The sequence below is a fragment of the Callospermophilus lateralis genome, unplaced genomic scaffold (assembly GCF_048772815.1).
Source record: "Callospermophilus lateralis isolate mCalLat2 unplaced genomic scaffold, mCalLat2.hap1 Scaffold_260, whole genome shotgun sequence".
Taxonomy (NCBI): Eukaryota; Metazoa; Chordata; class Mammalia; order Rodentia; family Sciuridae; genus Callospermophilus; species Callospermophilus lateralis.
The window spans coordinates 428296-453872 of NW_027513384.1; the positions used below are offsets into that span (position 1 = coordinate 428296).

Here is a 25577-nt window from a genome sequence, read left to right on the forward strand (position 1 = left end):
TGTGATGGCTTTTCAAGAAACTGATGTTACAATATTACAGGAATTTTCCACAGCCGAGGAATATTTATTATGATTATGATTATGATTTTTATTATTGCTGTGAATTGCATTAAGTGCCTCAGGATAAATATTTTTCATGGTTTACTCCCAATATTTAGATCTAGCCAAGACAGAACTGCAATTATATAATAATTAAATATCACAATTACTTTAAAATTTTATTTAATATTTCTGTTCGCTAGCCTTATGAGAAAAGAGCTTGAGACTTCAGCTCATAAATTATTCCCTGGGGCAGGATTGTCCTTACTCCCTTACAAAAAAATGGGGCAAAAATAAAGTTTTAATGTTTCTAGTTTAATAAAATAAACAAGAGGTGAATGGTGCCAGGTCTCTAGATCTCTCAGTATTCCAGAACCTAGAGAATAAGGAATTAAAAAATAAATTACTTGCAATTTTGCCTTGAGCATAATAATAGAATTATGATGTCTGTTTTTTCTTTGGTATGGGGTACTATGAGAATATTAGCACAAATCACAGGCATTATGTCTATATATATATATATATTTTTTTTTTCTATAATTCAATACAGCCCATCAACAGAGTCAACTTCAAATTTTAATGAAGAAAAATTTAATTATTATTTCCAGGGTCCAGCCCTAGCAGGTATCCAGGTTTCCTGAAGTATGAATGGCATTGGATATTATTCTCTACAGAGTCCCAGGACTACAGATAAATGGATTGATGGCCTCAGCAAAAGAAAAGGAGACAGGATGACAGGTTGCAAATTACAAGGAGCCTTCAGAAGAATCTGATGCCCATAGAGGGGCCTTTATTTTTATACCTTTTTTTAAAGGTATTTATTCATGAAGTTAAAATTATAACAAAGCTTTCGTTTATATAATTTTCAAGAGTTGCAATCTTTTCTGACACATTGTTTAAAATATGTTCCTGTAACCTTTGCCAATCATGATTAAGCTTTTACATTTTCACTTCAATCACTAAGTACTAGACTATGCAACTTGACTACGTGTATCATGACCTATTAACTTTAAACTTTAAAGCACATGTATAATTATTGGTAAGCTTTTTTGCTTCTAAACTAAAGTCCTAATAATACACACTTAAGACAGTGAAAGCCTATTACTTAAAAGCCCACTCCTCTGAACTGACTCTAAAATATATCTATATAAAATTTTACATTATTCTCTTTTTCCAAAGTAATTTTCTTTTTTCACGTGACCTATTTAACTGCTTTTTAAAAGAGTTTCTTTGATCGTTCATCAAATTATGAATTCTTATGTCTTTATAATTTTTAATTAAAGAGCAGGCTCTGCACTTCAACTCATTTGCTATTAGTATTAACTATGTGTTTCCTATTTTCATCATGAATTCCTGTGTAGGGAAAAAAGGCTCTGTTAGTAAAGGGAATGTATGTTGCACAGGTTGTGGCTTTAGAAAGAGGGGCTTAGTGTAAATTGTTAAGCTTTTCTCAGGAACCTTGATTTGCAATCTTTTCCCTGTGAATTTCTTATGAAAAGCACTATTGTTTATATTGTCAAAGATACTAAAATACAACCCAGGACATATCTTATTGTATTATTAATCTCATTCTGAGAATTTTCCTGCAATCTCAGGCAACATGTACTTTTATTATTGATTGTTGTATGCCCTATTATCTATCTCATGAATATCATTAAAAAAAAAACACTTAACATTCCCCATGGTACTGGGTTCCAGGTTGTGCAGCCCTGCCACAGAATCCCCCTCACTGTGACCTTGTAAGACAGGATGTGTAGGAACATCTTCACCACAGTGTCTGTAAGATACTAGCTATTTTCCACAAAGAAACCAGTTGGTATCTTGTGGATGAATAATGGCATCCAGTCAAAAGTGAGTGGATTAGTAATCTGACATTGAATAACAAGTCATTCTAAAATATATTCACACACTGGACCCCTGTGCCAAATCCAAAGCCCTATTTTGCATTTTATTTAGAGAAAGACTCTCACTGAGTTGCTTAACACCTCATCTTTGCTGAAGCTAAAATTTAACTCATGATCCTCCTGCTTCAGCCTTCCAAGATACTGGGATTACAGAAGTGCACCGTTGCACTTGGCTCTGTTCACATATTTAATGCCAGCATTCCCTCTTTGTCTTGTCAACTGTTTTTTTTCTCTATTTTATATTTCAAATAAATGCAGTATTTCTATTTTTTCTCCAAGAACCGGATGTCAGATTAAAGATTTTGGTTTCTCTTTGTGAGCATTTCACATGAGAGAAAAGCAGACAAGTGTAACTTGACAGTTTAAAAAATAAGAATAATTTTTCTCTGCTTTCTGTCTTCCCATGTATTGACACCTTATCTCAATATCTAATTTGAAATTCCTCCTTTAAGATTTTCCTGTGTGATGTGTCCTCATTCTAACCTCCTATATTGTCCTACTTGTGGGTTTCATAACTGCTTGACAAAAGGTTTGAAGAGCCACCATGTCTAAATTCTTTTGGAGTGTCTAGTGAATATCATTCCCTGGGTCTCTCCATCTAGAGAGCAGTATAAACAATGAAGTGAAGACACTCCAGGGAGTCTCTGATAACCCTTCAGCTGGCAAGGATCTTTTAGTGATACAGGGCTAAGACAGTATAAAAAATTGAGGTAGAATGAAGACCAATCCCTTCAAATGCAAACTTTTTTTTTTCAATCAAGACATAACTTGCAAAACTTATCAATCAGAGTGGCAGGCAATGAGTTTATTAGAAGTGATGTGAAGAAAGAACAGGGTGACACTCTGAGAGAAGAAAGTGTGTTCTCTCTGAAAAGATAATAGCATTTTTCTCTAGAACTTCAGTTTTTTTTTGAAGATCTATAACAAGATCTAAAAGAGTCCTGACCAGGTAAAGTTCTTGACTATGGACTGACAGCAGGATAACATCAAACTCTCAAGTATCCTCTGCCATGAAGACTTTAGGTTAATTAGGCTCATGTCCACTATTTCTAATTGAATTCTTAAGCATAAATTCTCACAGATTTTATGGTTCATAATAATTATCTTTATTTCTCTGAGTTTCAGAATCTGGTCTATAGCAGGGTCACAAAACTCTTCACTTCAGGGTAACTTAAGTTGCTCTTATAAACATTATTTTTAAACTGCGTTTCTTCAACAGATAACAGTTTGTTAACAAATGTAACATATCCTGTCCAGTTAAGCCAGAATTTTCTTGGAAAATAAAGCTGGGGTCAACATGTTGGGCCTATTTATTTATATTACTACATGTTGAAAACAAAGCTAGTCTACCACTGAGCTAAATCAGTGTCACCATTGCCAGAAATAAAGTTGCATGGAGATGCAAATTTCTCAATAAGGCAAAGGCAGTATCTAATTGACATCATATTCTGGAGCGAAAAAATCATGAAAGAGGGTTCTTTTCAAATGTGCTATGCAACCTTTACATTAGATGTGGTTTAATTACTATTTTCACTAATTCCAGAAAACCACTTTGAAATCACAAATTTTATTTACCTTCCATTCCTCAGAGACTCATATTCTTCTCACGTAGACACTAAACACCACATAAAAATAAATAAATTAAAGGTATTGTGTCCATCTAAAAATAAATAAATAAATAAACAAACTAAAACCAGAAACCTGGGCACACAGGTGCAAGCCTATAATGCCAGCTGCTCAGAAAACAGAGGCAGTAGAATCATAAGTTCAAGGCCAACTTCCGCAACTGAGAACCTGCCCCAAAATAAAAAGGGCTGGGGATGTAGTTCAGTGGAAGAGCATCCCTGAGTTCAATTTATGGCACTGCAAAAAAAGCAAAAGAAAGTGACAACAAAAGTAACACTTAGGATTTGCTCTCAGAAATTTTTCCACAGATTTCAACAAAGTAAGGTACCTCAGACATTAGTTTCTCCTAGTTTCTTTTTTTAATCTGTATTTATTTACTTTTAACCTTTATTTATTTATTTTTATGTAGTGCCAAGGATCAACCCTAGTGCCTCTTATGTGTGAGGAAAGCACTCTACCACTGAGCTACAGCACACTTCTCTGTGCCTCAATATCATTATGTCTCATGAAAGAAACAATTTAAATCATAATCTTCAAAGAACCATATTTTATATATAAAAATTTAAAATATGGCAAAAGAAATAATTAAATCACATATAGAGGGCAAATGAGGAAGAGAAGTAATGATGAAAGAGCAGAAATTTCAATAAATAAAAAACAGAAAACAATAGAGAAACATAAACTAATTAAATGCTGGTTGTTGGGCTGGGGTATAACTCAATAGTACAGTGTGTGCTTATCATGTGTAAGGTCCTGTCTTGATCCCAAGCCCCCACCCCCGTCAAAAAAAAATGAACAAAAAACAAAAACCAACCACTTATTCTTTGAGAAAACAGAAAAAAAGTAGAAACCTCCATTTGGGGTAATGAGAAAAAAAAGAGACAATATACATATTACTAAAATCAGGAAAGAAAAGATGATATCACCATAGTTTGTAGAGATATGAAAAGGATATATGCCAATAAATCCATCAACCTAAATGAAGAGAACAAATTTTCTAGAAAGATACCACCAAACTCACCTACAATGAAAACCTGAATTGAATATTTACAGGTTTATATTTAAGAAAATTTGTAGCTTGAAAATCTTATCTTAATTTTTTTTTCAGATCCAGATAGCTTCACTGGAAAATTCCTACAAACATGTAGGAAAAAATAATATACAAATTCTATAAGAAAACTGAATAGGAGGAAATACTTCCTAACTTATTTTGAGGCCAGCATTAACCTGCAATCAAAGCCAGACAATGACATTACAAGAGGTTAGGATACCCTTCATGAACATATGTGCAAAATCCTATACAAAATTGTGAGGGGGTGGGTGGTTGTAAAAAAGGATAGAACCCAGGGCTTCACAAATGCTAAGCTAATGTTCTAATGTGGCTAGGCTAATGCCACATCCTCAGTCCTTTTTAATTTGATACAGGATCTCGCTGAGTTACCCAGCCTAGGCTTGAACTTGTGACCCTCCTACCTCAGAGTAGCTGGGATTATAAGTGTATGCAACCACATCCAATTCCCAAGCAAAATTTTAATGAATTAATAATAATAATATATAAAATGAATAATACATCATGACTAAATGAGATTTATGCAAATATTGCAAAGCTGGTTTGCCATTCAAAACACAATGCACATCACCATATTTGAAAACAAATAATAACAATCCAATACCCATTCTTAGTTCAAAAACAACAACAATAAAAACCTTAGGAATATAACAGTCTCATTCTGATAAAAGGAATAAAAAAAAAACTACAGTTAACACGCATAATAAAAAAAAAGATTGAATGTTTTTCTTTTAATATAAGGACCAAGACAAGGATGACAACTCCCATCATTTCATCCAACAATATACCAAAGATTCCGCTTAGATTAATAAGGCACTAAAATAATTGACATTCAAATGATAAAGGAATAATTCAAACTATATTTTTAAATGATGAGATTATCTATATAGAAAAATTCGATGAAATATGCCCCCCAAAAAGCTACTGCTAGAAGGTGAGTGTGGCAAAGCTGCATAATACAACAGCTAGATACAAAACTGAATTGTTGTTCTATGTTAGCAATGAAAAATTTTATATTGAATTTTTTAAACATACTATAATAACACCAAAAATGTCAAATATTTAAGACAAATTTGAAAGGGATATGCAAGACTTGTACTTTAAAAGATTGCTGAGAGAAATTAAAGGAAATCTAAACAAACTGGAAGAAATAACATGTTCATTTGTTGGAAGACTCAATGATGTTAAGAAGTCAATTCTCTCCAAGTTGATTCATAAATTCAATATCTCAGAATCCCAGCAGGCTGTTTTGTATAAACAGTTAAGCTGATTATAAACTTCCAATGCATATACAAAGGACCCAGAGCAGTCCAAAAAAAAGTTTGCAAAAGAAAAAATCTGGAATAAAAACACTATTACAAAGGTAAAGTAATTCAGACAATGTGGTACTGATATAAACAAGTAGATCACGATACAAAATAGAGGCCAAAATAGACCCATGTACACAAAAAACTGATTTTTGGCAAGGTTACAAAGGCAATTCTGCAAAGAGACAATGTTCACTTTTAACAAATGGTGCTGGAACTAAATACCCATATACAAAAACTTATGAATTTTGACCCCTGCCTTGCACCACATACAGAAATTAACTCAAAATGGGTCATATACCTAAGTGTAAAACTGAAAACAATATACCTACTCAAGGAAACAGGAGCTAACTTCTGTGACTTAGGGTTAGGCAAAGAGTTCTTAGATATGATACCCAAAGTGCATTAAAGAACAATTTGTAAATTGAATTTCATCAAAATTAAGAATATCTGTTCTTTGAAAGACACTGCTAGTGGAATGTAAAACATTTCAGACTGGGACAAAATATCATAAATCTAATAAAGAATTTGTATCTAGAATACAAAAAGAACTCTTAAAACTTAATAAGAAAAACAAATACCTCAATAAAAATAACATAAAAGATTTGATACTTTACCAAGGAATGGCTAAGAAGCACATGAAAATATGCTCAACATCATAATCAGCCAATAGGAAAATGCAAATTAAGATCACAATGAGAAGCTGGGGTTGTGACTCAGTGGCATAGCACTTGCCTTGCACATGTAAGTAACTGGGTTCAGTCTTTAGAACTGCATAAAATAAATAAACAAAATAAAGGAATTGTGTATATATACAACTAAAAACATTTTTTAAAAATCACATTGAGATAATACTATGTATCTTGTAAAGGACTAAAATTTAAAAAGACTACCAGAGTAATATTTAAGATAGAGACTTGGAGCAACTGATTCCTCATTCACTGCTGGTAGGAATGTAAAGGAAACAACAACTTGGATTACAGCTTAGCATTTTAAAAAATTAAAAATATACATAGCACATGATCTACTCATTTCACTTCTGTGTATTTACCAAAGAGAAAAGACAGCCTAAGTCCACACAAAGATCTGTAATACAGTTGTTCAGATGGGTTTTAGTTCTAAGAGCCAAATGCTGGAAACACCCAAGTGACTGTCAGTGGTGAACAGGCATATCCATACAATGGAATACTTTGATCACTTAAAGGAACAAACTACTGATATAATCAGAAACAGAGACAAATCTCAAAATAATTACACTGAGTGAAAGAGCAAAGAGAGAGAGAGACAGAGAGAGAGAGAGAGAGAGAGAGAGAGAGAGAGAGAGAGAGAGAGATTTCATTTACATAAAACCATAGAATAAGCAAATTAACCTACATGATACCAGATCAGTAGGTTGGTGGTTGCCTGAAGAAAGGGACAGAGCAACTTGAGGATAGAAGAACAAGGAAATTTGGGGTGGTGATGGATCTGTTCATTCTCCTTATTTTGATGATGGTTTCTTGAGTGTGCACATGTGTCACAACTCATTAAATCATACACTTTAAACATGAAGTTTATTGGATGTCAATTAGACTTCAATAAAACTGTCTTTTAAAAGAGCTACCTGAATTTTATAATATCAATTTTAAATTGTCCCTTTTCCATAAGCATACTAAAAATCTTTCACTGTAGCAAACTAACTCATGTAACTGCTTCAAATACACCTTTTCTTTTGACATTTACTCTACATAAGCAGGATTGTAAATCTAAATAACTGGCTGGGAATGCGGCTCAAGTGGTAACACGCTTGCCTGCTATGTGTGGGGAACTGGGTTCAATCCTCAGCAGCACATAAAAATAAAACAAAGATATTGTGTCCACCAAAAACTAAAAAATAGATATTAACACTCTCTCTCTCTCTCTCTCTCTCTCTCTCTCTCTCTCTCTCTCTCTCTTTTTCTCTCCCCCCTCTCTCTCTTAAATAAAGTAAATTACTATGGTATAGAAAAGTTAACAAATTGGTCTCCCTGGATTGCACAGTTTTCTGTTTACTGGCTTCAAATGAAATCAGAATGTTTAGTTGAATTACCAGTACTGAAGGGCTCAGTCACTGAATATTGAAAACATTACTTTTGCAAGCTGCCCTAAAACAATTCATTAATTCAAATAAATGTTTACTGCACATGTGCTCTCAGTATGCCACTGTTGAAATGGCTGGATTTCATGCAGAATGGACAGTACCGAAATACAAAGTTATTCCATGTCTTTTTTTGGAATAATTTGTAAGATTTAGAAACACTTAAATCACATGATGAAAGAATAGCAATGGAAACAGGCCACAGACATCCAAGAACAGTGACTCTCCTAATTAAAGGTTAAAATAATAAATTTCAATGATAATATGACTGAAGAACTGTATCTTAACAGCTTAATTCCAACATTACAAGTATTTCTCATACCTTAAGTGAACTCAGAACAAAGATTACAAATTGCTTCATCACACAGTGTGTATGAAGTCTGCCAGCTCTAAGAAGTCATTCTGGCTTAGAAATATGAAACGATGTGAAAAGATAGACCCCAAATAATTTTTTAATACCAATAACAAATAGGAAGTTTTAAGTGAATTCTCTAACAGCTGGTATCAAAGATAATACTCTGTAGCAGCATATTCTTCATTACTGAGTTCAGTTAACTGGACCAATAATGGAAATTAATATATATTATAGAAGATACAAGCTTAATTATTCATCACAAATAAAATCATTCGTAGCTCTCCCACAATATAAAAGACATTTTACAGCTTAGCAAGGGAATTCATTTGTAAACCTTCCACTATCTTTTTCCCTTGAAATGATACTGTCCTTTAAATTGTTTCTCTAAAAGAACCCAACATCTGCTCCATTTGTATACAATGAATTTAAGAATTTTCTACTGTCATGTATAACTGATCATAACTAATTTCTTCAGGTTTTTCAGAACTGTCATGTTTTGTGTTCTCAAAGATAGAGTTTTGCTGAACAATAAGCTTTTAGTAAATTTTGACTGACATGTTTCCTCTGTATGTGTTCTAAACACATCATACCCAAATTCATAACTACTTTAAACACTACTAATCCTTAGTGTTCAGTAACCATGAAATGCAGAACACGAGTTCTGAAAGCACAATACCCAAGTATTCTCATCTTCATGGAGAAGAAATATCCACTAAACAAAAGATGAAACAAACCATAGTATTCAGTTATTGTATCTTCTATTTATTGATTTTTGGAGTTTTACAAATGCAAATGGTTTGCTTTAAGTAAATTGGTGAAAAAAGCAAAGACAACTAAGCACTTTTAATTAAAACTATGAAAATTTACTTCTCACCTCTGATACTGATTTTAATTAAAATTGTGAAATAATATCTGCTACAGCTTGAGTTCCATTGAAGCTAAGATCCAATTTGTGGTTCCTCATGATATGTCCAATGTCAATTACTGCCCTCCTGTTTCATTTTACCATGAAGAAAAACACTGTTTCATGGAGTAAGATCTACTTGTAATTTGTAATGTGCTTGGCACTGTGCTTACCAGTTTATATGCAGCAGCTGTGCTCATCCTCAAAACAATGCTACAGTGGAGAATATCTTAGAAAGGTAGAGTCCTAACTGACCTTAAATAAATTGTCCAAGGTCACTGAGCTACTTCCCATTACTGACAACACAGAGTATATCTTAAACCTTTTAACAAGAGGGCCCCAAATAGGACCAAACCTGCCAGAGAAATTGGATTTATCCCATCATGACTAACTCCCATTTAATCTCAGTACAGTTATTTTTCTCTAATTCACCTTAATCTTACCATCTGCCTTGGCATAGAGGAGAAACAACTTAGTGGCAGAGCTGGGTGTGTGCAACAAATTATCATCCAAGTTTTGGCTTTCAGCTAGCCTTTATTGTTATATCTTGGAAAGTTAGGCAAGATCAAGATCCTTAGTAAAATGACATCTATAGAGAGGCCTTACCAGCAGTATTATTATTAATCCTGACCATGTTTAAACTGACATTAAATATTCAAGACAATTCTGAACTTAACTATAGCAGTGTTTTTACATAAGTAAATGATTCATGTCATGTTATAACAAATGAGATATATAAATAAGTAATTTATACTTCATTCCTCCAAAAATGACTATGTATTTCATTAATGAAAATGTAGAAGAGTGATTTGTTTGTGGAACTGAGTTTTAAACCCAAGGCCTCAAACATGTGAGGGAAGCCACATCCCCAGCCAAGAATGATTGTTTTTAAATGATGCTGTTGGTGTAACAGTGTAGTGCCAGTCCAGCCTTCCACTGTCCTCTGACAAGAATTTCTATTTAACTGCTAAACACTCTGATGTTTCATGGATAACATCAAGAAAAGTAGTTTACAGAAACCACATAACTTCCACCCTTTTAGACTTGCTGTACAATATTGTGTTCTCCTTGAGATGCATAAAGAAATTTAAATTCACACTTTACTATCATAGGAGCAAGAACCACTTAAACAGCATCTACTGTTTTTTTGTCCATTAAGAAAGATTGTTCAACCAGGTTGGTGGAACACACCTGTAATCCCAAAGGCTTGTAAACCTGAAGCAGGAGGAATTCAAGTTCAAACCAAGCCTTAGCAATTTAGTGTGGCTCTAAGCAACTTAACAAAACTCTGTCTCAAGAAAAAAGAAAAAAAAAACAGTTGGGGATGTGGCTCAGTGGCTGACCACTGTGGGCTCAATTCCTAGTAGAAAAAAAGGCAGAAAAAAAAACACAATAAGCTGCACTGTATAAAATGAATTTTAATTACTTTTTCTAGGAGCTGATAAGGGTACCTCTGAAAATCCATGCTGGAAAGTCATGGCAAAGAAAATAACCAGTCTCTAGAGGGGAATAGTCACAAAAACATAACATCTGAACAGTCACATCCCAAACAAAGCTGGTCTAAAGGTGAACTTTCTGCATTCTAGTCTACTCACTTGTGAACCTTGTTCTTGCACAGAAATGCTGTCATCCCGGGCTATCCAGGCCACAAACTTCTGAAATATTCTCAACTTTCCTCTTCAGATCTTAACAATTGCCCAAGCCAGGATGAATTACCAAAGAGAAATATATGGATCTGCTCCACAATCCTTCCCCTCTTCTTGGAGTGCTAGTGATGATGGCAGGAAGCTCCCAGCAAAGCTTCTGCCTGAGCAGGGAGCACAATACCCAAGGCTAAGAGTGCTCTTGAGTGCTGTGATTGTGGCTAAGTGTTAAAGCACTTGCCTAGCATGTGTAAGGCACTGGGTTTGATTCTCAGCATCACATAAAAGTAAAAAAATATATACAGTTCATCAACAAGTAAAGAAAATAATATAATTTTTTTTAAAAAAAGAGTGCTCTTGGGATTTTAAAAAGCACAGCTGGGAGGAGACTCTCTTTCCTCCCTCTTGTGGGAGTTATGGGAGAGCCTGAGAATGGCCCCCTGCTCTGTCACTTTTTACCCCCAAGGGCCTAAAATCATGCTGGCTTCTGTGGCATTTTATTCCTTTGAATCCTTCTTCAGAAATCTTCGTTCTTCAGTAATCCTCCTTTCAATTTATGATTGTTGATTGCAATCAAGCATCCAAACTTGCACCTTCTAAATATTTCCAGTCTGTGTATCCACCTCTATCATCTGTCCCCTTAGCTCAGGTCCTCATTGGCTCTCATCTGTAGTAGCCCAACAGCTCCACAGGTCTCCTATCTCTAGTCCTCACAACCATCATCTGTGGTACAGTTAATAGGAGAAACCATATTACCCACATACACCCAAACCCATCAATGGCTCTCCATTATTAAGGAAAGATCTAAATTCCTTAACAGTACTCACCCCTATCTATATACACAAACTTCTCTCCAGCCAAATAGCTGTTCCTCCTTGACTCACATTTAAGCTCTGATTACCCAGAACTGCTTGGGTTTTGGCTGGAACTCAGATACACACACACACAACACTGAATTAATTAGTAAGTCGGAAGTTCCCATTCTTGAAAACCTGGAGAAGTCAAAGAAAAGTGGCTTTCTTTAGGCTTGCTTCTAAGTATCAAAGTCATCACATTGATATTTACATTTCATTACATCAATATCCCTAAATATTGCTGTTATAGATAACTGGTGCCAAGGTACACAACACACACAACAGCAAGTGTCTGAAAGAAAGAATCATATACTATAACTAAAGGTTCTGATCAACCACACACCTCTGCAGACAGAATACCAGCAATGACTCCCTGTGAGGCTTTCTCACCAAGCCAGTGCCCCTCCTCCTCCACGGGTGCCACTACACGCTGTAGAAATCTGCAGCCTGGCACATGATCACTTGTTTTTTAAGGAGAAAATCCATGTTACAAGCATTCCTGGATTTCCAAGCCAAGTCAACTCATCAGAATACTTTAGGCATTTATAAATGTTTACACAATAATATGTGCATTCTGAGCTAAGCAGAACACTCAAAGACATTTTTTTATTTTAAAAAAAGTACACTGAATATCAGGTTTGAAAACTTTGTCTTCACCCAATAAATTTGAAGAAAATATTTGAAAAGAAAATATTTCTAATATCTGTAACCTATTTTGTAGTTAAAGAAATAATCATGTTTCTGTAGAAAAAATTTTAACAGGAGATGTTGAGAAATAAGGTCTGTTTTTTTTAACTTATAGAAAATTTCAGAAAAAACTGCATAAGCAGTCAAAAAACTGATAAATTGGACTCCAACAAAAAATCTATTTGCTTCATAAGAAGTGAAAATACTATAGAATAAGAAAAATTTTACACTTCTCATACCTCATAAGAGTATATTTGTGTATATCCAGAATACATATTAACTATTACAAATGAACAAGAAAAGGACAGCTCAATTTTAAAATGGGCAAAGAATCTAAATAGGCATTTGTCTAACAAAGATAAATAATGGCTAAAAAGTACATGAATATATTCAATATCATTAGTTATCAGGGAAATGCAAATCCAAACCACAATGAGATGCCACTTCATACCCGTTAGGATGACTACTATGAAAAAAAAATACCATGGAAAACTGTTGGCAAGAATATGGAGAAATGAAATCTTCAAACATTGCTGATGGGAATGTAAAATGATAGAGTCACTTTATAAAAGAATCTGGCAGAGTTTCTTATGGTCCTTGAAATTCACTCCTAAATATCTACCCAAAGAAAATATAAGTCAACTATAAAACACAAATATTCACAGTAGCATGATCATAAGAACCACAAAGTGCAAGTCATCCAAATATCCATCAACTGAAAAATGGATAAACAAACTGTAGTGTACCAATATAATAGAACACTATTCAGCAATAAAAAAGGAATAAAATTCTGATATGTGCTACCTCAAAAATAGGCTAGGAAGCCAGACAAAAAGGGCAATATATTGAATGATTACACTTATATAACATATCCAGAACAAGTAAATCCACAAAGAGAAAAAGGAGATTCATAGATACATGAAGCAAGAGTGAGTGGAGAGTGATGACTAAAGGGTATGGGTCTTCTTCGGAGATGAAAAAGTGTTTCAGAATTAGACAGCAAGATAGGCACACAACTATGTGAATATACTAAAACTCAGTGAATTGCACTTTTCAGGAGTGATCTTGATGGTAGTGTGAATTATATATCAATAAAACTGTTATTTTTAAAATGGTTGCACAAAGTCATATAGTAACAACTCTGCATAAGGGTCAGGTTGAATCACTCTGCCTGTGACAGAATATTCTGTCATAAAAGCACACAATCTGTTCAAATGGGGAAATAATCTATATTCCTACCAATAAAATCCCATTGAAAACAACCATAAAATCAGATCCAAAGTAAAAAGAGCATAGAACAAAAGAGCATGCAATTCACAATTAGCTGGCAGGTTACAGAATGAAAGTAACCAAACACTACAATGAAAAATTGTTTATTTAGACTTCCCATTTCTTTTCAATTACATGGATTTAAATGAGTCAAAATCCATTACATTTCTAAGAAAATCTTCCAGATTCATTAGCACATAGCAAGGAAAAACAAGCATTCTCTCCTATAACCAAATTAACAATGCACAGAACATTTGTTTCTACTTGGCAGCATGAACTTTTCATTTTGGAGTGCTGCTAAATTATACAAGCCTATGAGCCAGACACCCTGGCATGCTCCTAGACTTCATTAGCTGATGCTGAAGAACATTAAAAATAAAGAGGATAGTATTAATAATGGCAGTGGTGATGACAGAAAAAAGTTATTGTCAGTCTTTTCAACACTTCCATTATCTAGACTACAACCATGAAAACATTCAAACAACTTTTTCCTTTTTTTTCTTCTATTTTTTTTTTTTGGTGTGGAACTGAGGATTGAAACAAACAGAGATGTACTACCTCTGGGCTACATCCCCAGACCTTTTTATTTTAATACAGGGTCTCACTAAGTTGCTGAAGCTGGCCTTATACTATCTATCTTACTGTTGCAGCCTCTGAAATCACATATAATTTTCTAAGCTTCTACAAATAGCCTTTTCTGTATGAATATGAAAGCACTGCACCTTAGAGATAGAGAGAAATGAATTCAAGTGATAGTTTTTTGTTTGTTTGTTTTTGTTTTTGTAAACATGCTTGCTACATGCCCAAGGACAAACTTCACAATTTTACTGAGTTCTTGCTGTATTGAGAACAAAATGAAGTAATGCACACAAAGAGCACAGTGCAATGCTCAATCCACAGCCCACCACAGAAATCTTCACTGTTTACAACTCTTCACAGCAAATACTCATTTCAGACCTTAAATCAGAGTAGGATGATTAACATTGGCCATCCTTCTACCTTGTGGACATCTAAAGATCTATGAAGATTTCACATTGAATGAATAATCATTCTCCTTCATCTACCTCCCACATAGGTTTTTGAAAAAGCTATCAATAAAGTCTCTTTTAAACATATTACATCAGGGCATGACACAAAGCATTCATTCACCTAAGAGGTATTTTCAGAGGACTGAACTGAGAGAGAGAAAGAGAGACATGGAGAGAAACACTCTCTATTAGAAAGAAATGACTATTTTGCAGTGCAATAATTGGTAACTTTTCCATAAAAAAAAGATACAATCTGATTATAATTCCCAAGTGTCTGTTATCTATTCTTAAAGTAAAAGAAAAAGGAAGTGGGATGGTTTCAAGCACCAAGAGAAGATGTGGGAAGATATCCTTTCCCATTGACAGCAATTAATGTTTGAGTGATGGCTGCTAGAATGTTCAGACTGAAAAACTTTCTTATATTAGAACAGACTGAAATATATCTAAAACAAAACACATGGGGTTTAACATACACAATCAGAAGCTTCACCAAGGTGTCCTCTCTATACAAACCAAAGAAGGAAAAGCTTGTGTGACATTTCAATTGCACTGCTATAGATAAGGTGTGGGCACGAAGATAGTGGTTTTCAGCCATACTCCCATGCTGGATGTCTATTTAAAGACACAATCTAGACTCTGTAGTAAGAGACTCACTCTGCATAGCTCAACACAAATTTGCATCATGCCACACACTAGAAAAAAAAATTTAGTGTTAGAAGAGAGGGAATTCCTAAGAGGGATGGGAATTTTTTAGAACTTTGGAATATCCCTAAGAAGTTTCACTAAGCTCTGAGCTCATTATGAACCATGTGCCTAAAAGCTACTGCTCTTCCCTCTCTTTTCTAAAAGTCCACCCCTAAGACTTTGAGTTAACAGTGCACCTGGGGGAGACCTGGTCAGTTGCAGAGTTTACAGAAAGAAACCCTGAGCGGCTCTCATCTACACTGTACATCAGCACTTGGCATCTCTCCTCCCACTGCACCTCAGTGCTACCACCCTGACTGCATAGCTATTCCATCTCAAAGGGTACAAAGTCTTAAATTGTGCACAGGAAGACTGAACTTCTCTGTCTACCCAACTTTCCAATTAAATGATCACTTACCATGCCAGTCTAAATTAAGCTTTATGCTTAATATAGGAAGAAACTGTTTCAAATGCACAAAATCCAACCCATTTAATATGTAATAAAGTCTTTTTTTGGTAGTTATAGATGGACATAATAGCTTTTTGATCGATTGATTGATTGATTGTGGTTCTGAGGATCTAACACAGTGCCTCACACATGCCAAGCACTGAGCCATAATCCCAGCCATGCAATTATGTCTTAATATCTATTTAAATGTAGCATAAACATTTTTAACAAATGTAGCTAACAGAAGAAATAAAGAATAAAACATTAAGGTGGACACAATACCTTTATTTTATTTTTATGTGGTGCAGAGGATCAAACCCAGTGCCTCATACATGCCACGTATATGTGCTATGACTTGAGCCACATCCCCAACCATCAAGTTTTCAAATATTAAAAATAAGTTAAAATCATGGCAAAAGACCTAAAAACAACTCAATATGTTTAAATATTTTCATTACATCTAATTCCTAGGAATATCTCACAAATAAGAATCACAAGTATGTTCTTAAGGAAGAGAATTCTTTATGTTAATAAGAATATTGAATAAAAGAAGTCTTTGAATAACACAATGTTTTCTTCAATAGTTGGGTACAATGGAAACACCTGTAACCCCAGCAACTCAGGAGACTGAGGCAGGAGGATCAAAAGTTCAATGACATCCTCAGCAACTTAGCAAGGCCCTGTCTCAAAATAAAATAAAACAAAAGGTTCTGGGGATCTAATTTACTGGTGAAGTGCCACTAGGTTTAATTACCAGTACCAATAAAAAACATGTTACCTCAAAAATGTTTTTTTTCCCTATTGGATTAGCAAAGATAAAAAAGATTAACAAAACTTGGTTTGAGCAAGGGTTTTGAAAATAGTATTCTCATGAAAATTGAGGGCTCAACCATATTTATTAATATTTAAAATGAATAATGTTTGACCTGGAAGTTATACCTCTAAGAAGATAAATGAATATGTATACTATCATCAACATACCATTATTCACAAGAAAAAAAAAACAAGTAACAATCTAAATGGTTATCAAAGGGGTAGATACATAAAGTATGATGGCTCTTAATGATAGACAGCCAGAGATAGGGTTGTAGCTCAGTGGTAGGGCACTTTCCTGGCATGTGTGAAGCAAAGGGTTTAATTCTCAGCACCATATATTTAAATGAATATCCATTGACAACTAAAAAAAAAATTAAAAAAATCTAGGCAGCCAGTAAAATGAACACAGATGATTATGCACATCAGTTTCAACTCACAAATAGAGATATATAAAACACATTAAAAATGACCACATAGCTTCATATAGAGAGACTGATTTTTATTTAAAGTCATATATATATATTTATTTAATGTCATATATATATATATATATATATATATATATATATATATATATTTAAAGTCATATATATATATTGATGTACATGAAAGTATATATATATATACTTTCATGTACATCAATAAGTTTCCTAAAGTGTGTTAATGGTGGCCATTTCTTTGTGTAGGACATGAGGACTTACTTTTGTCATTATGTTGTCTTATATGGGTAGAAATTTTTCTAATTATTATGATAAAAAATCACAACAAACTTTTAAGAATAAGAAGTGCCTCTATATCACCAAAATTAGTTCAAATACTTTCAACTTCCTATTAAAAAGAAAAGAATTCATTGAATGTTGCAAGTAGATGTAATACAAGATCTCTTTCTCAAAACCACACTTTAAAATGACAAGATAATAGAAATTAAAATATTAGAGTCAAAGAGATAGAGAAAGGCAAACATCATTATTCAAACAGCCCATTTTCCTGGCATTCACCTTACCACCCATAGGTTCTATGTACTCAAACACTCCTAAAACAATATCCCTTTTACACATTAATGAACCAGACTAAACAAATAATAATTAAGAATTTTTAAAATGTAAAATCATAAAATACTTACCACAGTAAAAATATTTAATTGTTTTCCTGCCTTACATTCTTTCTTATCACCTTCATTAGGAACCTGAAAATAGAAAAGTAAAGATTATTTTCTATCAAACACATGCCAGCATCAAAGGCAGTTAGAGAAAGACTCCTGAAGAATATGAACATCTGAGATCAATCAGAACAAAACAGAACTTAACAGAATAGGACAATTGAGAAGTAAAGTTGGGCACTATTACAAATCTAACCTATGTAAATGATTGCATTTAGTGCATATGTCTGAGGCACCATGGCATGCTCATTTCCTGCACCTGGACCCTGCCTTGCACACTTGCCTGTCACCAAGGGCAAGTTATGTCAGCCCCCCTCTTTGAGTCTGTTCCTTATATGTATAATAACAATGCCCATAAGGAAGATTTCTAAGAAATATGAGGGATAATCCACAACAGAGGCTCTAAAATAGTTCTTAGAACACACTTTCAATGTTTTAACATTGTAGCCTCTCACGAAATTAAAAAATCTACCACTCACCAAATCCACCCCTATTATTTAGTGTATTTCTTATAACTCTTATTGAAAAGAGGCATAGTCTTTGTATTATACCAAGACTAATGTGTAATGGGTGAGAGGAGCTTCCCAGATATATAAGGCAAAAGTCCAAAGTGAATTCTTCATTTGTTTGTTTAACAAACATCTCAATGTGAACATTGTCAGGTATTTTGCTGGGTTCTGGCATTCTCTCCTATACAGAACAAACAACAGTTTCGCTCAAGGTGTGTCCTATCTACCAAGGCTCACACCACAACACAGGAAAGCTGCTTGAAGTGACAGACACTGGTTTTTACTGGGCTGGGGTTATAACATATCTTAAGTGGCAGAATTAGGTGTGACAGATTCTGGGTGGAAAGGATGTCATCATAGGACACATGGGGCCTTTGGGGAATGCTGAGTAGCACTGTTATTAGCGTGCACACAAGAGAGCAACAAACAGGAGGGCCTTGAAGACAAGACTGTTTGTTTCCTTTCTGAAATGCACTGATTATCTTTAAACTGAAAACTGAGAAAGATTTTAGCTTTAACTTCAACTCCAATATCTTTTTATTGTCTTGCTTTTCTTTCTCTCTTTAAAAGTGAGAGAAGTACAATCAGGAAAAAATCACTCCTCAGCACATAGTGGTGGTGGAAGAGACAGTGATGAGTTCCACACATTTTTGCCTTTAATTTTTCCAATATTCTTATAAAGACAGTATTGTTCTTCTCACAGATTAGGAAGCTGAAGTTTGGAGAAGCTAAATAGATTTTAAATGTATACAATTATCTGATTTTTATTTCTTTAAGGTTTTTAATTTTCTGGAACTAGACAAAACAGTTCTATAGTACTTATGGAAAGATAAACAAGCAAGAATTGCCAGACATATGAAAACCAAGAAGTGAAAACTAGTTAGTTTTAAAAATATTAAAACTTTTATACAACCAATCATGTGATACTGGTACATGAAGAAAAAGACTAATAGCATACAAACAAAGAGACACTCCAGTACATCCAAAAGTTAACAATACAATAAGAGTGCTCAAAGAAGGGCTCTAAAACCAACAGATGAAAATAACAGGCACACACAAAAAGATAAAGTTAAGCCGACACATCATTCTGAACACCAGAATAAATCCTAGTTTGAACATTTAAATGTAAAAAAGATGCCATAAAAGTACTAAAAGAAACCATGGGCAAATTCTAAAAATCTTGGAAGTGTTTTAGTGATTTAAAATCCAGATATTATAATAAGTAATATAAACTGTGAAATTCAAAGAAAAAAATGTAAGACTTTTGTATATTAAAATATGTGAAGGTAAATGAAATAAGTGAAAAGTTGGGGAAAACAACAATTTATATCACACAAGACTAATCTCTCCAAGTTATAAATTTCTAGAAATTGGAAAGGGAAAAAAAGGAATCCAAAACAAAAATGTGCAAAACACATGAACAGAGAATTCACAGAAAAAGACATACAACTAGTTTTTAATGCTCAGCCTCATAAATAATGATAGCAATGCACATTAAAACTACTCTATATTGATAATTCTCATCTATCAAACTGTTAACAAATTCAAGGGTTGTAAACATAGTACATTGGAAAGGTGCCAGGAAAATAGGAACTCTCTCATACACTTCAATCTGCCCTCTTGTATCTGTGGTATCCAGACTGGATTCGACAATCATAGATGAAAACATTTTTTTTTAAATTGTCATGCTGAACACATACCAACTTTTTTCCTTGTCATTAGTCCCTAAACAATAACAACTATTTGCATGGCATTTACATTGTATTAGGTATTCTATGAAATCTATAGATAATTTAAAAGTATGTGGAGTATGTGCAAAAGTTGCATGAAAATACTAAGCCTTTTTATGAAAGAGACTCAAGCATCCTTGAATTTCAGTATCCAGAAACAACCAATCCTCCATGGATAAAAGGAGAAAATGTACTTGTGGGAGTTCAAAATGGTGCAATACTTAAGAAAGAAAGTATTTAACAAAATTTTAAATGCAATGCACACTGGTGCAGTGATCCCACTTCTAGTAATGTATCCCACAGATGTACCTGCACATGTATAAAATGATATGCACACAAGCTGTTTCACCACAGTATGGTCTGTGATAAACATAGAGATGACCCAAATACCCACCAAGGGAGCTGGTGAAATAAACAAGGTACTTAATAGATGCTGTATAAACAAAGCTGTTGTTAAAAAAGTTTTTTTATAAACAAATATTATATTCTTTCTAAATAAATACTAAAAGAAAAATATCTCAAGAGCAAATAAAGAAAAAGCCATGGAACAGAATTAGTAACATAGTATGTTACATTGTATATAAAAATAATATAGTATACTGGCATTTCTCCTACTATAAAAGAAAACAATTGACATCTATGAGAAATCAATTAAAAGAGATTATCAAAGAAAGAGGAGTGAAGGGGGGGGAAGCTGTTGAAAATCAGATTTTCCCAAGCATGCCTGTGTCATTTTAACTTTTGGACCATAACAATTTGTTATCTATATTAAAAGAATTTTTAAACATTAAAAAGAATACTTACAGAAAGAAGAGAAAGAGACACATATAAATAAGACTTAAAACCAAGCTTTAAAGAGATTTTTTGTTCTGAAATTAGATGCTGAAAAGCAATCTTAGTATGGTCATCGCAAAAAAAAAAAAAAAAATTGCTTTTTCCCCTTTCAATCAAGTTAAAGAATATGGTAGTCTGTTTTAAAAAAGCTATTTGAAGGAGTAAGAAATTAGAAAAGAGGAGAGAAATGTACAATGAGGGCACTCTAGTATAATAGTTCTTCATATATCATTCCTGTACCAGTAGCATCAGCATCATGTGATAACTTGTTAAAATTAAAATTCTCAGGCTCACACCCAGACTAGTGAATCAGAAACTTTGTACTAGTCCAGCAAGGCTGGTAATACCCTCAAGCTTGAGAGTCACATATGTTGTCTGGTGCTTCCCACAGGTTCACAACAGCACTAGTCTGCATTTCAAACAAGCTCCAGGACCTAGGACCACACTTGGATAAGCAAAGCTGAAGTCCTTCTAGGGAAAAAGGTATGTAACCTTCATATGGTTGAGTTTCCTATGAAATTTGTCCTCACTATCAAATAAAAAAAGTCCTTTTACAGTCTTTCTAGCCAATATATATCATGGAGCTACTTTCCCACATAAACTATGTACACAGAGAATAAATGTTTTTGAATACATTCTTATAAAAACAATAACAACTATGAATCATCAAAATTCAACTTAAGGATGTCTTTAAAAAAGTATAAGTGGACCTACAAACTTTCAGAAATAGGAAAAAGAAACAAAAATAATCCATATTTCATAAACTCTGCTTGTGTTTTCTGAACTACTTAACCTCAAATGCATTAACTGCCCACCATGTGCTCTCCATGAAAAAGCACGAAGAAGTTTGTTTCCCTCAAACACTTTTCAAAAAAAAAGGTACTCATGTTTATGAACGATGGTTTTCCATTTGTTTTACATGAGGAGAAAGATCTCTATAGGAATCTTCTGAATAAAGAATTCTAGTTTAGACAGAAGTATTTAGAAGTCAAATGTAGTGGCACATGCCTATAATCCCAGCATCTCTGGAGACTGAGACAAGAGGATCTCAAATTCAAACCCAGCCTCAGCAACAGTGAGGCACTAAGCAACTCAGTGAGACCCTATCTCTAAATAAAATATAAAATAGGGCTGGGGATGTGGCTCTATGCCCCTGAGTTCAATCCCTGGTACTCACCACCTCCCCCCCCAAAAAAAAAGAAGGATAAAGAAATGTGTATCTTCATTTTGCAAGTCACCATTGAATAGTTTTTGGTGCTAAAAATTAACCAATAAATTGACATTTTTATATATTTCCTATTTCACTGCCTCTGAGATGCCATCACCTTTAAGACACTAGAATATTCTCATTCTATGTACCACTCGGAAGAAAAACTACCATGTGGTTACAACATGCAAATTTTAAGATTCCATCCATCTCAGATGTACATCTTAAAAATCAATGAAATGCCTTAATTATAAACCACAGAATTGTAGGGTAAATTATTTGTTTTCCTCCTAGCTAACTCTTACGTCTCTCAAATGTATAACACCATAAAGGCATGCGTGTTTTGTCCATTGAAAACACATCCTCTATGCTTACAAACTGAAACATTTTCAAAATCATTGTAATTAGTTATTTATTTAGTTTACTTAGGAACATGTGAATATGAAAAAAAGAAATTATGTTTAACAGTATTTTTAACAGTACTCACTTCTTTTGCTCTGGAACATTTTACTTGCTCAAAATAATAAAAATAAAATATTTTCAACTTGGCTGACTTCTCATGTTAAAAAGATTCAATATATCTCTAGACAATTGAAAATATATCCTCATCCAAGAAGTCTTTACTTAAATGTTTGTTTACATAGCACATTTCAATAGTAATAAGCAAAAAACACCTTACAAGATTTTTAAAAAATCAAAATAAATATCCTTTTTAGAGTTAAACAACTTGAAGAAATTTTTGTTTCACTTTAGCTAGTTTAAGCTAAACTTTATTTTATTTTTTCTTTATCATAACTAGCAGTGTTTCAAATGAAAAGATAATTTGTAATGAGTCATACCATGAAGACTGGCATATGTACATTTATCTACATTTTCCAAATTTGCTAATATGAACACTAGTAAGTAGAAAGGGTTATTTTAAAAGTGATTACAGCTGGGCATGTTGCTGCTTGCTTGTAATCCAAAAAATCTGGGAGGCTGAAGCAGAAAAATCCCAAGTTTGAGACTGCTTCAACAGCTTCAGAAGATCCCATTTCAAGAAGGGGGGAAAGGTCTGGAATTCAGAGGTAGATTGTTTATGGGTTCAATCCAATCCCTAAAAGTAACCCAGCCCCTAAGTGATGACACGAATGTATATTCTACTCAACTCAGACATGCTATCATACACACTGCTGTCACTTCCCAACTCTTTTCTCACATCAAACTGGTAAAATGATTCTAGTGGTTAGTTGTCAACATTACTAATGTGAATTCCCATAAAACACAGACAAAATTTTATGACAGGAAAAAACCTTGCCTCCAAAGATTTTAGAATAATTGACAAAAGTGTCACTATCCAAGACCATGTCTTTGTTATATGTCAGACACATCAGAAAAAAATGATAATTTTTCCAGAAAAAAAGTTATCAAAGAGTTTGGGGGACACCCTGGGGCATCTAGTGTTTGAGGGCCAGGATCTAGGCTTCACACAATGCTTGGGTGGGATGGATCTGTATTATCAAGATTAATCCTGGTCACAAGAATTTTGATCTTAAAAATAGTTTAATCAAGCCCACTTTAAATGAGCATTTCTTTAAGACATAATATTTAAAAGTTTTCATAGGAAAACCCACAGCTTGCCTCAAATTATGTAAGACAAACTAATAAGGGATGCTTCAGGAGAATAAGGAAATTGAAAATTACTGCTCATTTCTTCACACTACACATTAACTCAACATAAGTTTTAAAACTATTATGAGTATACATAAACTAGTATATATTCTAACAGTATGAGATGGCACATAAATTGCACCCTAATGAATCCAAAAATTTCAATCTTGTTGATATTTTACTGTTATTACTAGCAACTGAAGGAATTCGTTACTGTTCCTTCAAGTAGCAGTACCTCAAAGCACAAGACACAAAGGATGTGTTGCAACATGGTGGGGAATGGGATCCATGCAAGGGCAATAGTATGACCTGTAGATAGAGTGAGGCAGCCTGTAACTGACCTTGGCATGTCATCCCTACTTCAATCTAGCCTCTGCTTTTTATTAACTTAAATAAGGTTATCCCAATTCTAAGTGTTTTCTCCCTAGTTTCCATCTTCATCTCTCTCTTTGATTTTCTTGTTTGAACTAGATTTTAATACTTTTTTATTTTAAACCAACTCAAACTTCTTCATTAACAGCAGTTGCAAGCACTTGAATTCATACTGTCATCCACCACAGCTGAAAGTTCTGGTTTTAAGTGAGACAGTACTGCATATCATACATTGTTCTCCCTTTATTTTTCTTCTACATGTAAGTGAAAGTATCATACCCACTTTCACTTATGTGTGTAGGCAGGTTCTGTTATTTATGAACCTCACTGTTCAGTAGAAAAGTAGGCTCCTTAAACTTTCAACACCAAGGACAGGAGCCTTGATTTTGTGGTTGAAAACAACCTGTACCAGACTAGAATCACTTGCTTCAAAAAGAATCAAAGTTTTCTTTGCCTGAGGCAAGCCTTGGGCTCCAGTATTCCACTTTTATTGGGCTACTGACCCCACCCCTAGCACACAAAGGTCACTCTAATCCCACCTCTGCTCTCTCACAAAGGGCAAAAAGATAGTTTAAGGGTGGAAGACCTTCTGGGAATCAGACAAAAGGCTTGGAAAATCCTGACCCAACAAACTCACATTCCATGCTGCATCCAATTTCAGAGTGGGTCCCAGACACACCCTCTGAAGCCCCAAAAGGACCCCAGGGAACCAGTTGCAAGCACTGCTGGGAGTAAAGCCAGATACAAGGAAGGGGCACAGGCCGGCACGGGTGTTGGAAGCCCCATCCCACCACCTCCCAGCAATGCAACTTTGGGCAGGGCGCTGCCCCTCTCTGTGCAGCCAGAGCATGGAAATGCACAAGTGCCTGGCACACAGCAAAGTGGAGCTGCCATGGCCAGCAGTGTCAACCCCGCCACCCTGGGAGACTGAGGTGGGTCCGGGGTTGCACCAAGAGCAAGGTCTGACTGGGCAGTGGGACTGGCCCCGGGCATAGCCACCCCACCCAGAGCAGGTCTAGGATGGTGTAGACCAGGCGGTGCAACTGCAGCAGCGGGGCATGGGGAACTGCCTCAAAAGACGCTGGCCACCCTCATGCCCACCCCGCTCCCCTTGCCAGGGGCCTTGGTCTCTGTCACGCTCACCCTCCTCAGGTCCCAAGGGCCTCCACGCCACCCACAGCCCGCTGCTCACCTCTCATGCTGCCTCCTCCGCTGCCGCTACCGCCAATGCGGTGAGATCTCGCGAGACTTTGGTTGTCCCCTCACTACTCGGCCCTCACTGCTGAGCGAACCCGCCCTGGAAATAACTTTTCCACTCCCCTTTACACTGCCAAGCGCGCCTTCTGGTCAGGAACAGCTATTCTTCT

At 34.8% G+C, this 25577-nt stretch overlaps 1 protein-coding gene across 1 annotated transcript in view; it reads right to left on the reverse strand.

Moving 5' to 3' along the window:
* Nucleotides 1–25203, reverse strand: part of LOC143387343 (uncharacterized) — an 81502-nt gene extending 56299 nt beyond the window's left edge. The window contains exons 1-2 of the mRNA XM_077108249.1: nucleotides 24973–25203; nucleotides 17873–17935 (exon numbers count right to left, since the gene is read on the reverse strand). Of these exons, the coding sequence (XP_076964364.1) occupies nucleotides 17873–17935; nucleotides 24973–25203 (294 nt within the window). The remainder of the gene's footprint in view (nucleotides 1–17872; nucleotides 17936–24972) is intronic.
* Nucleotides 25204–25577: the final 374 nt, after the last annotated feature.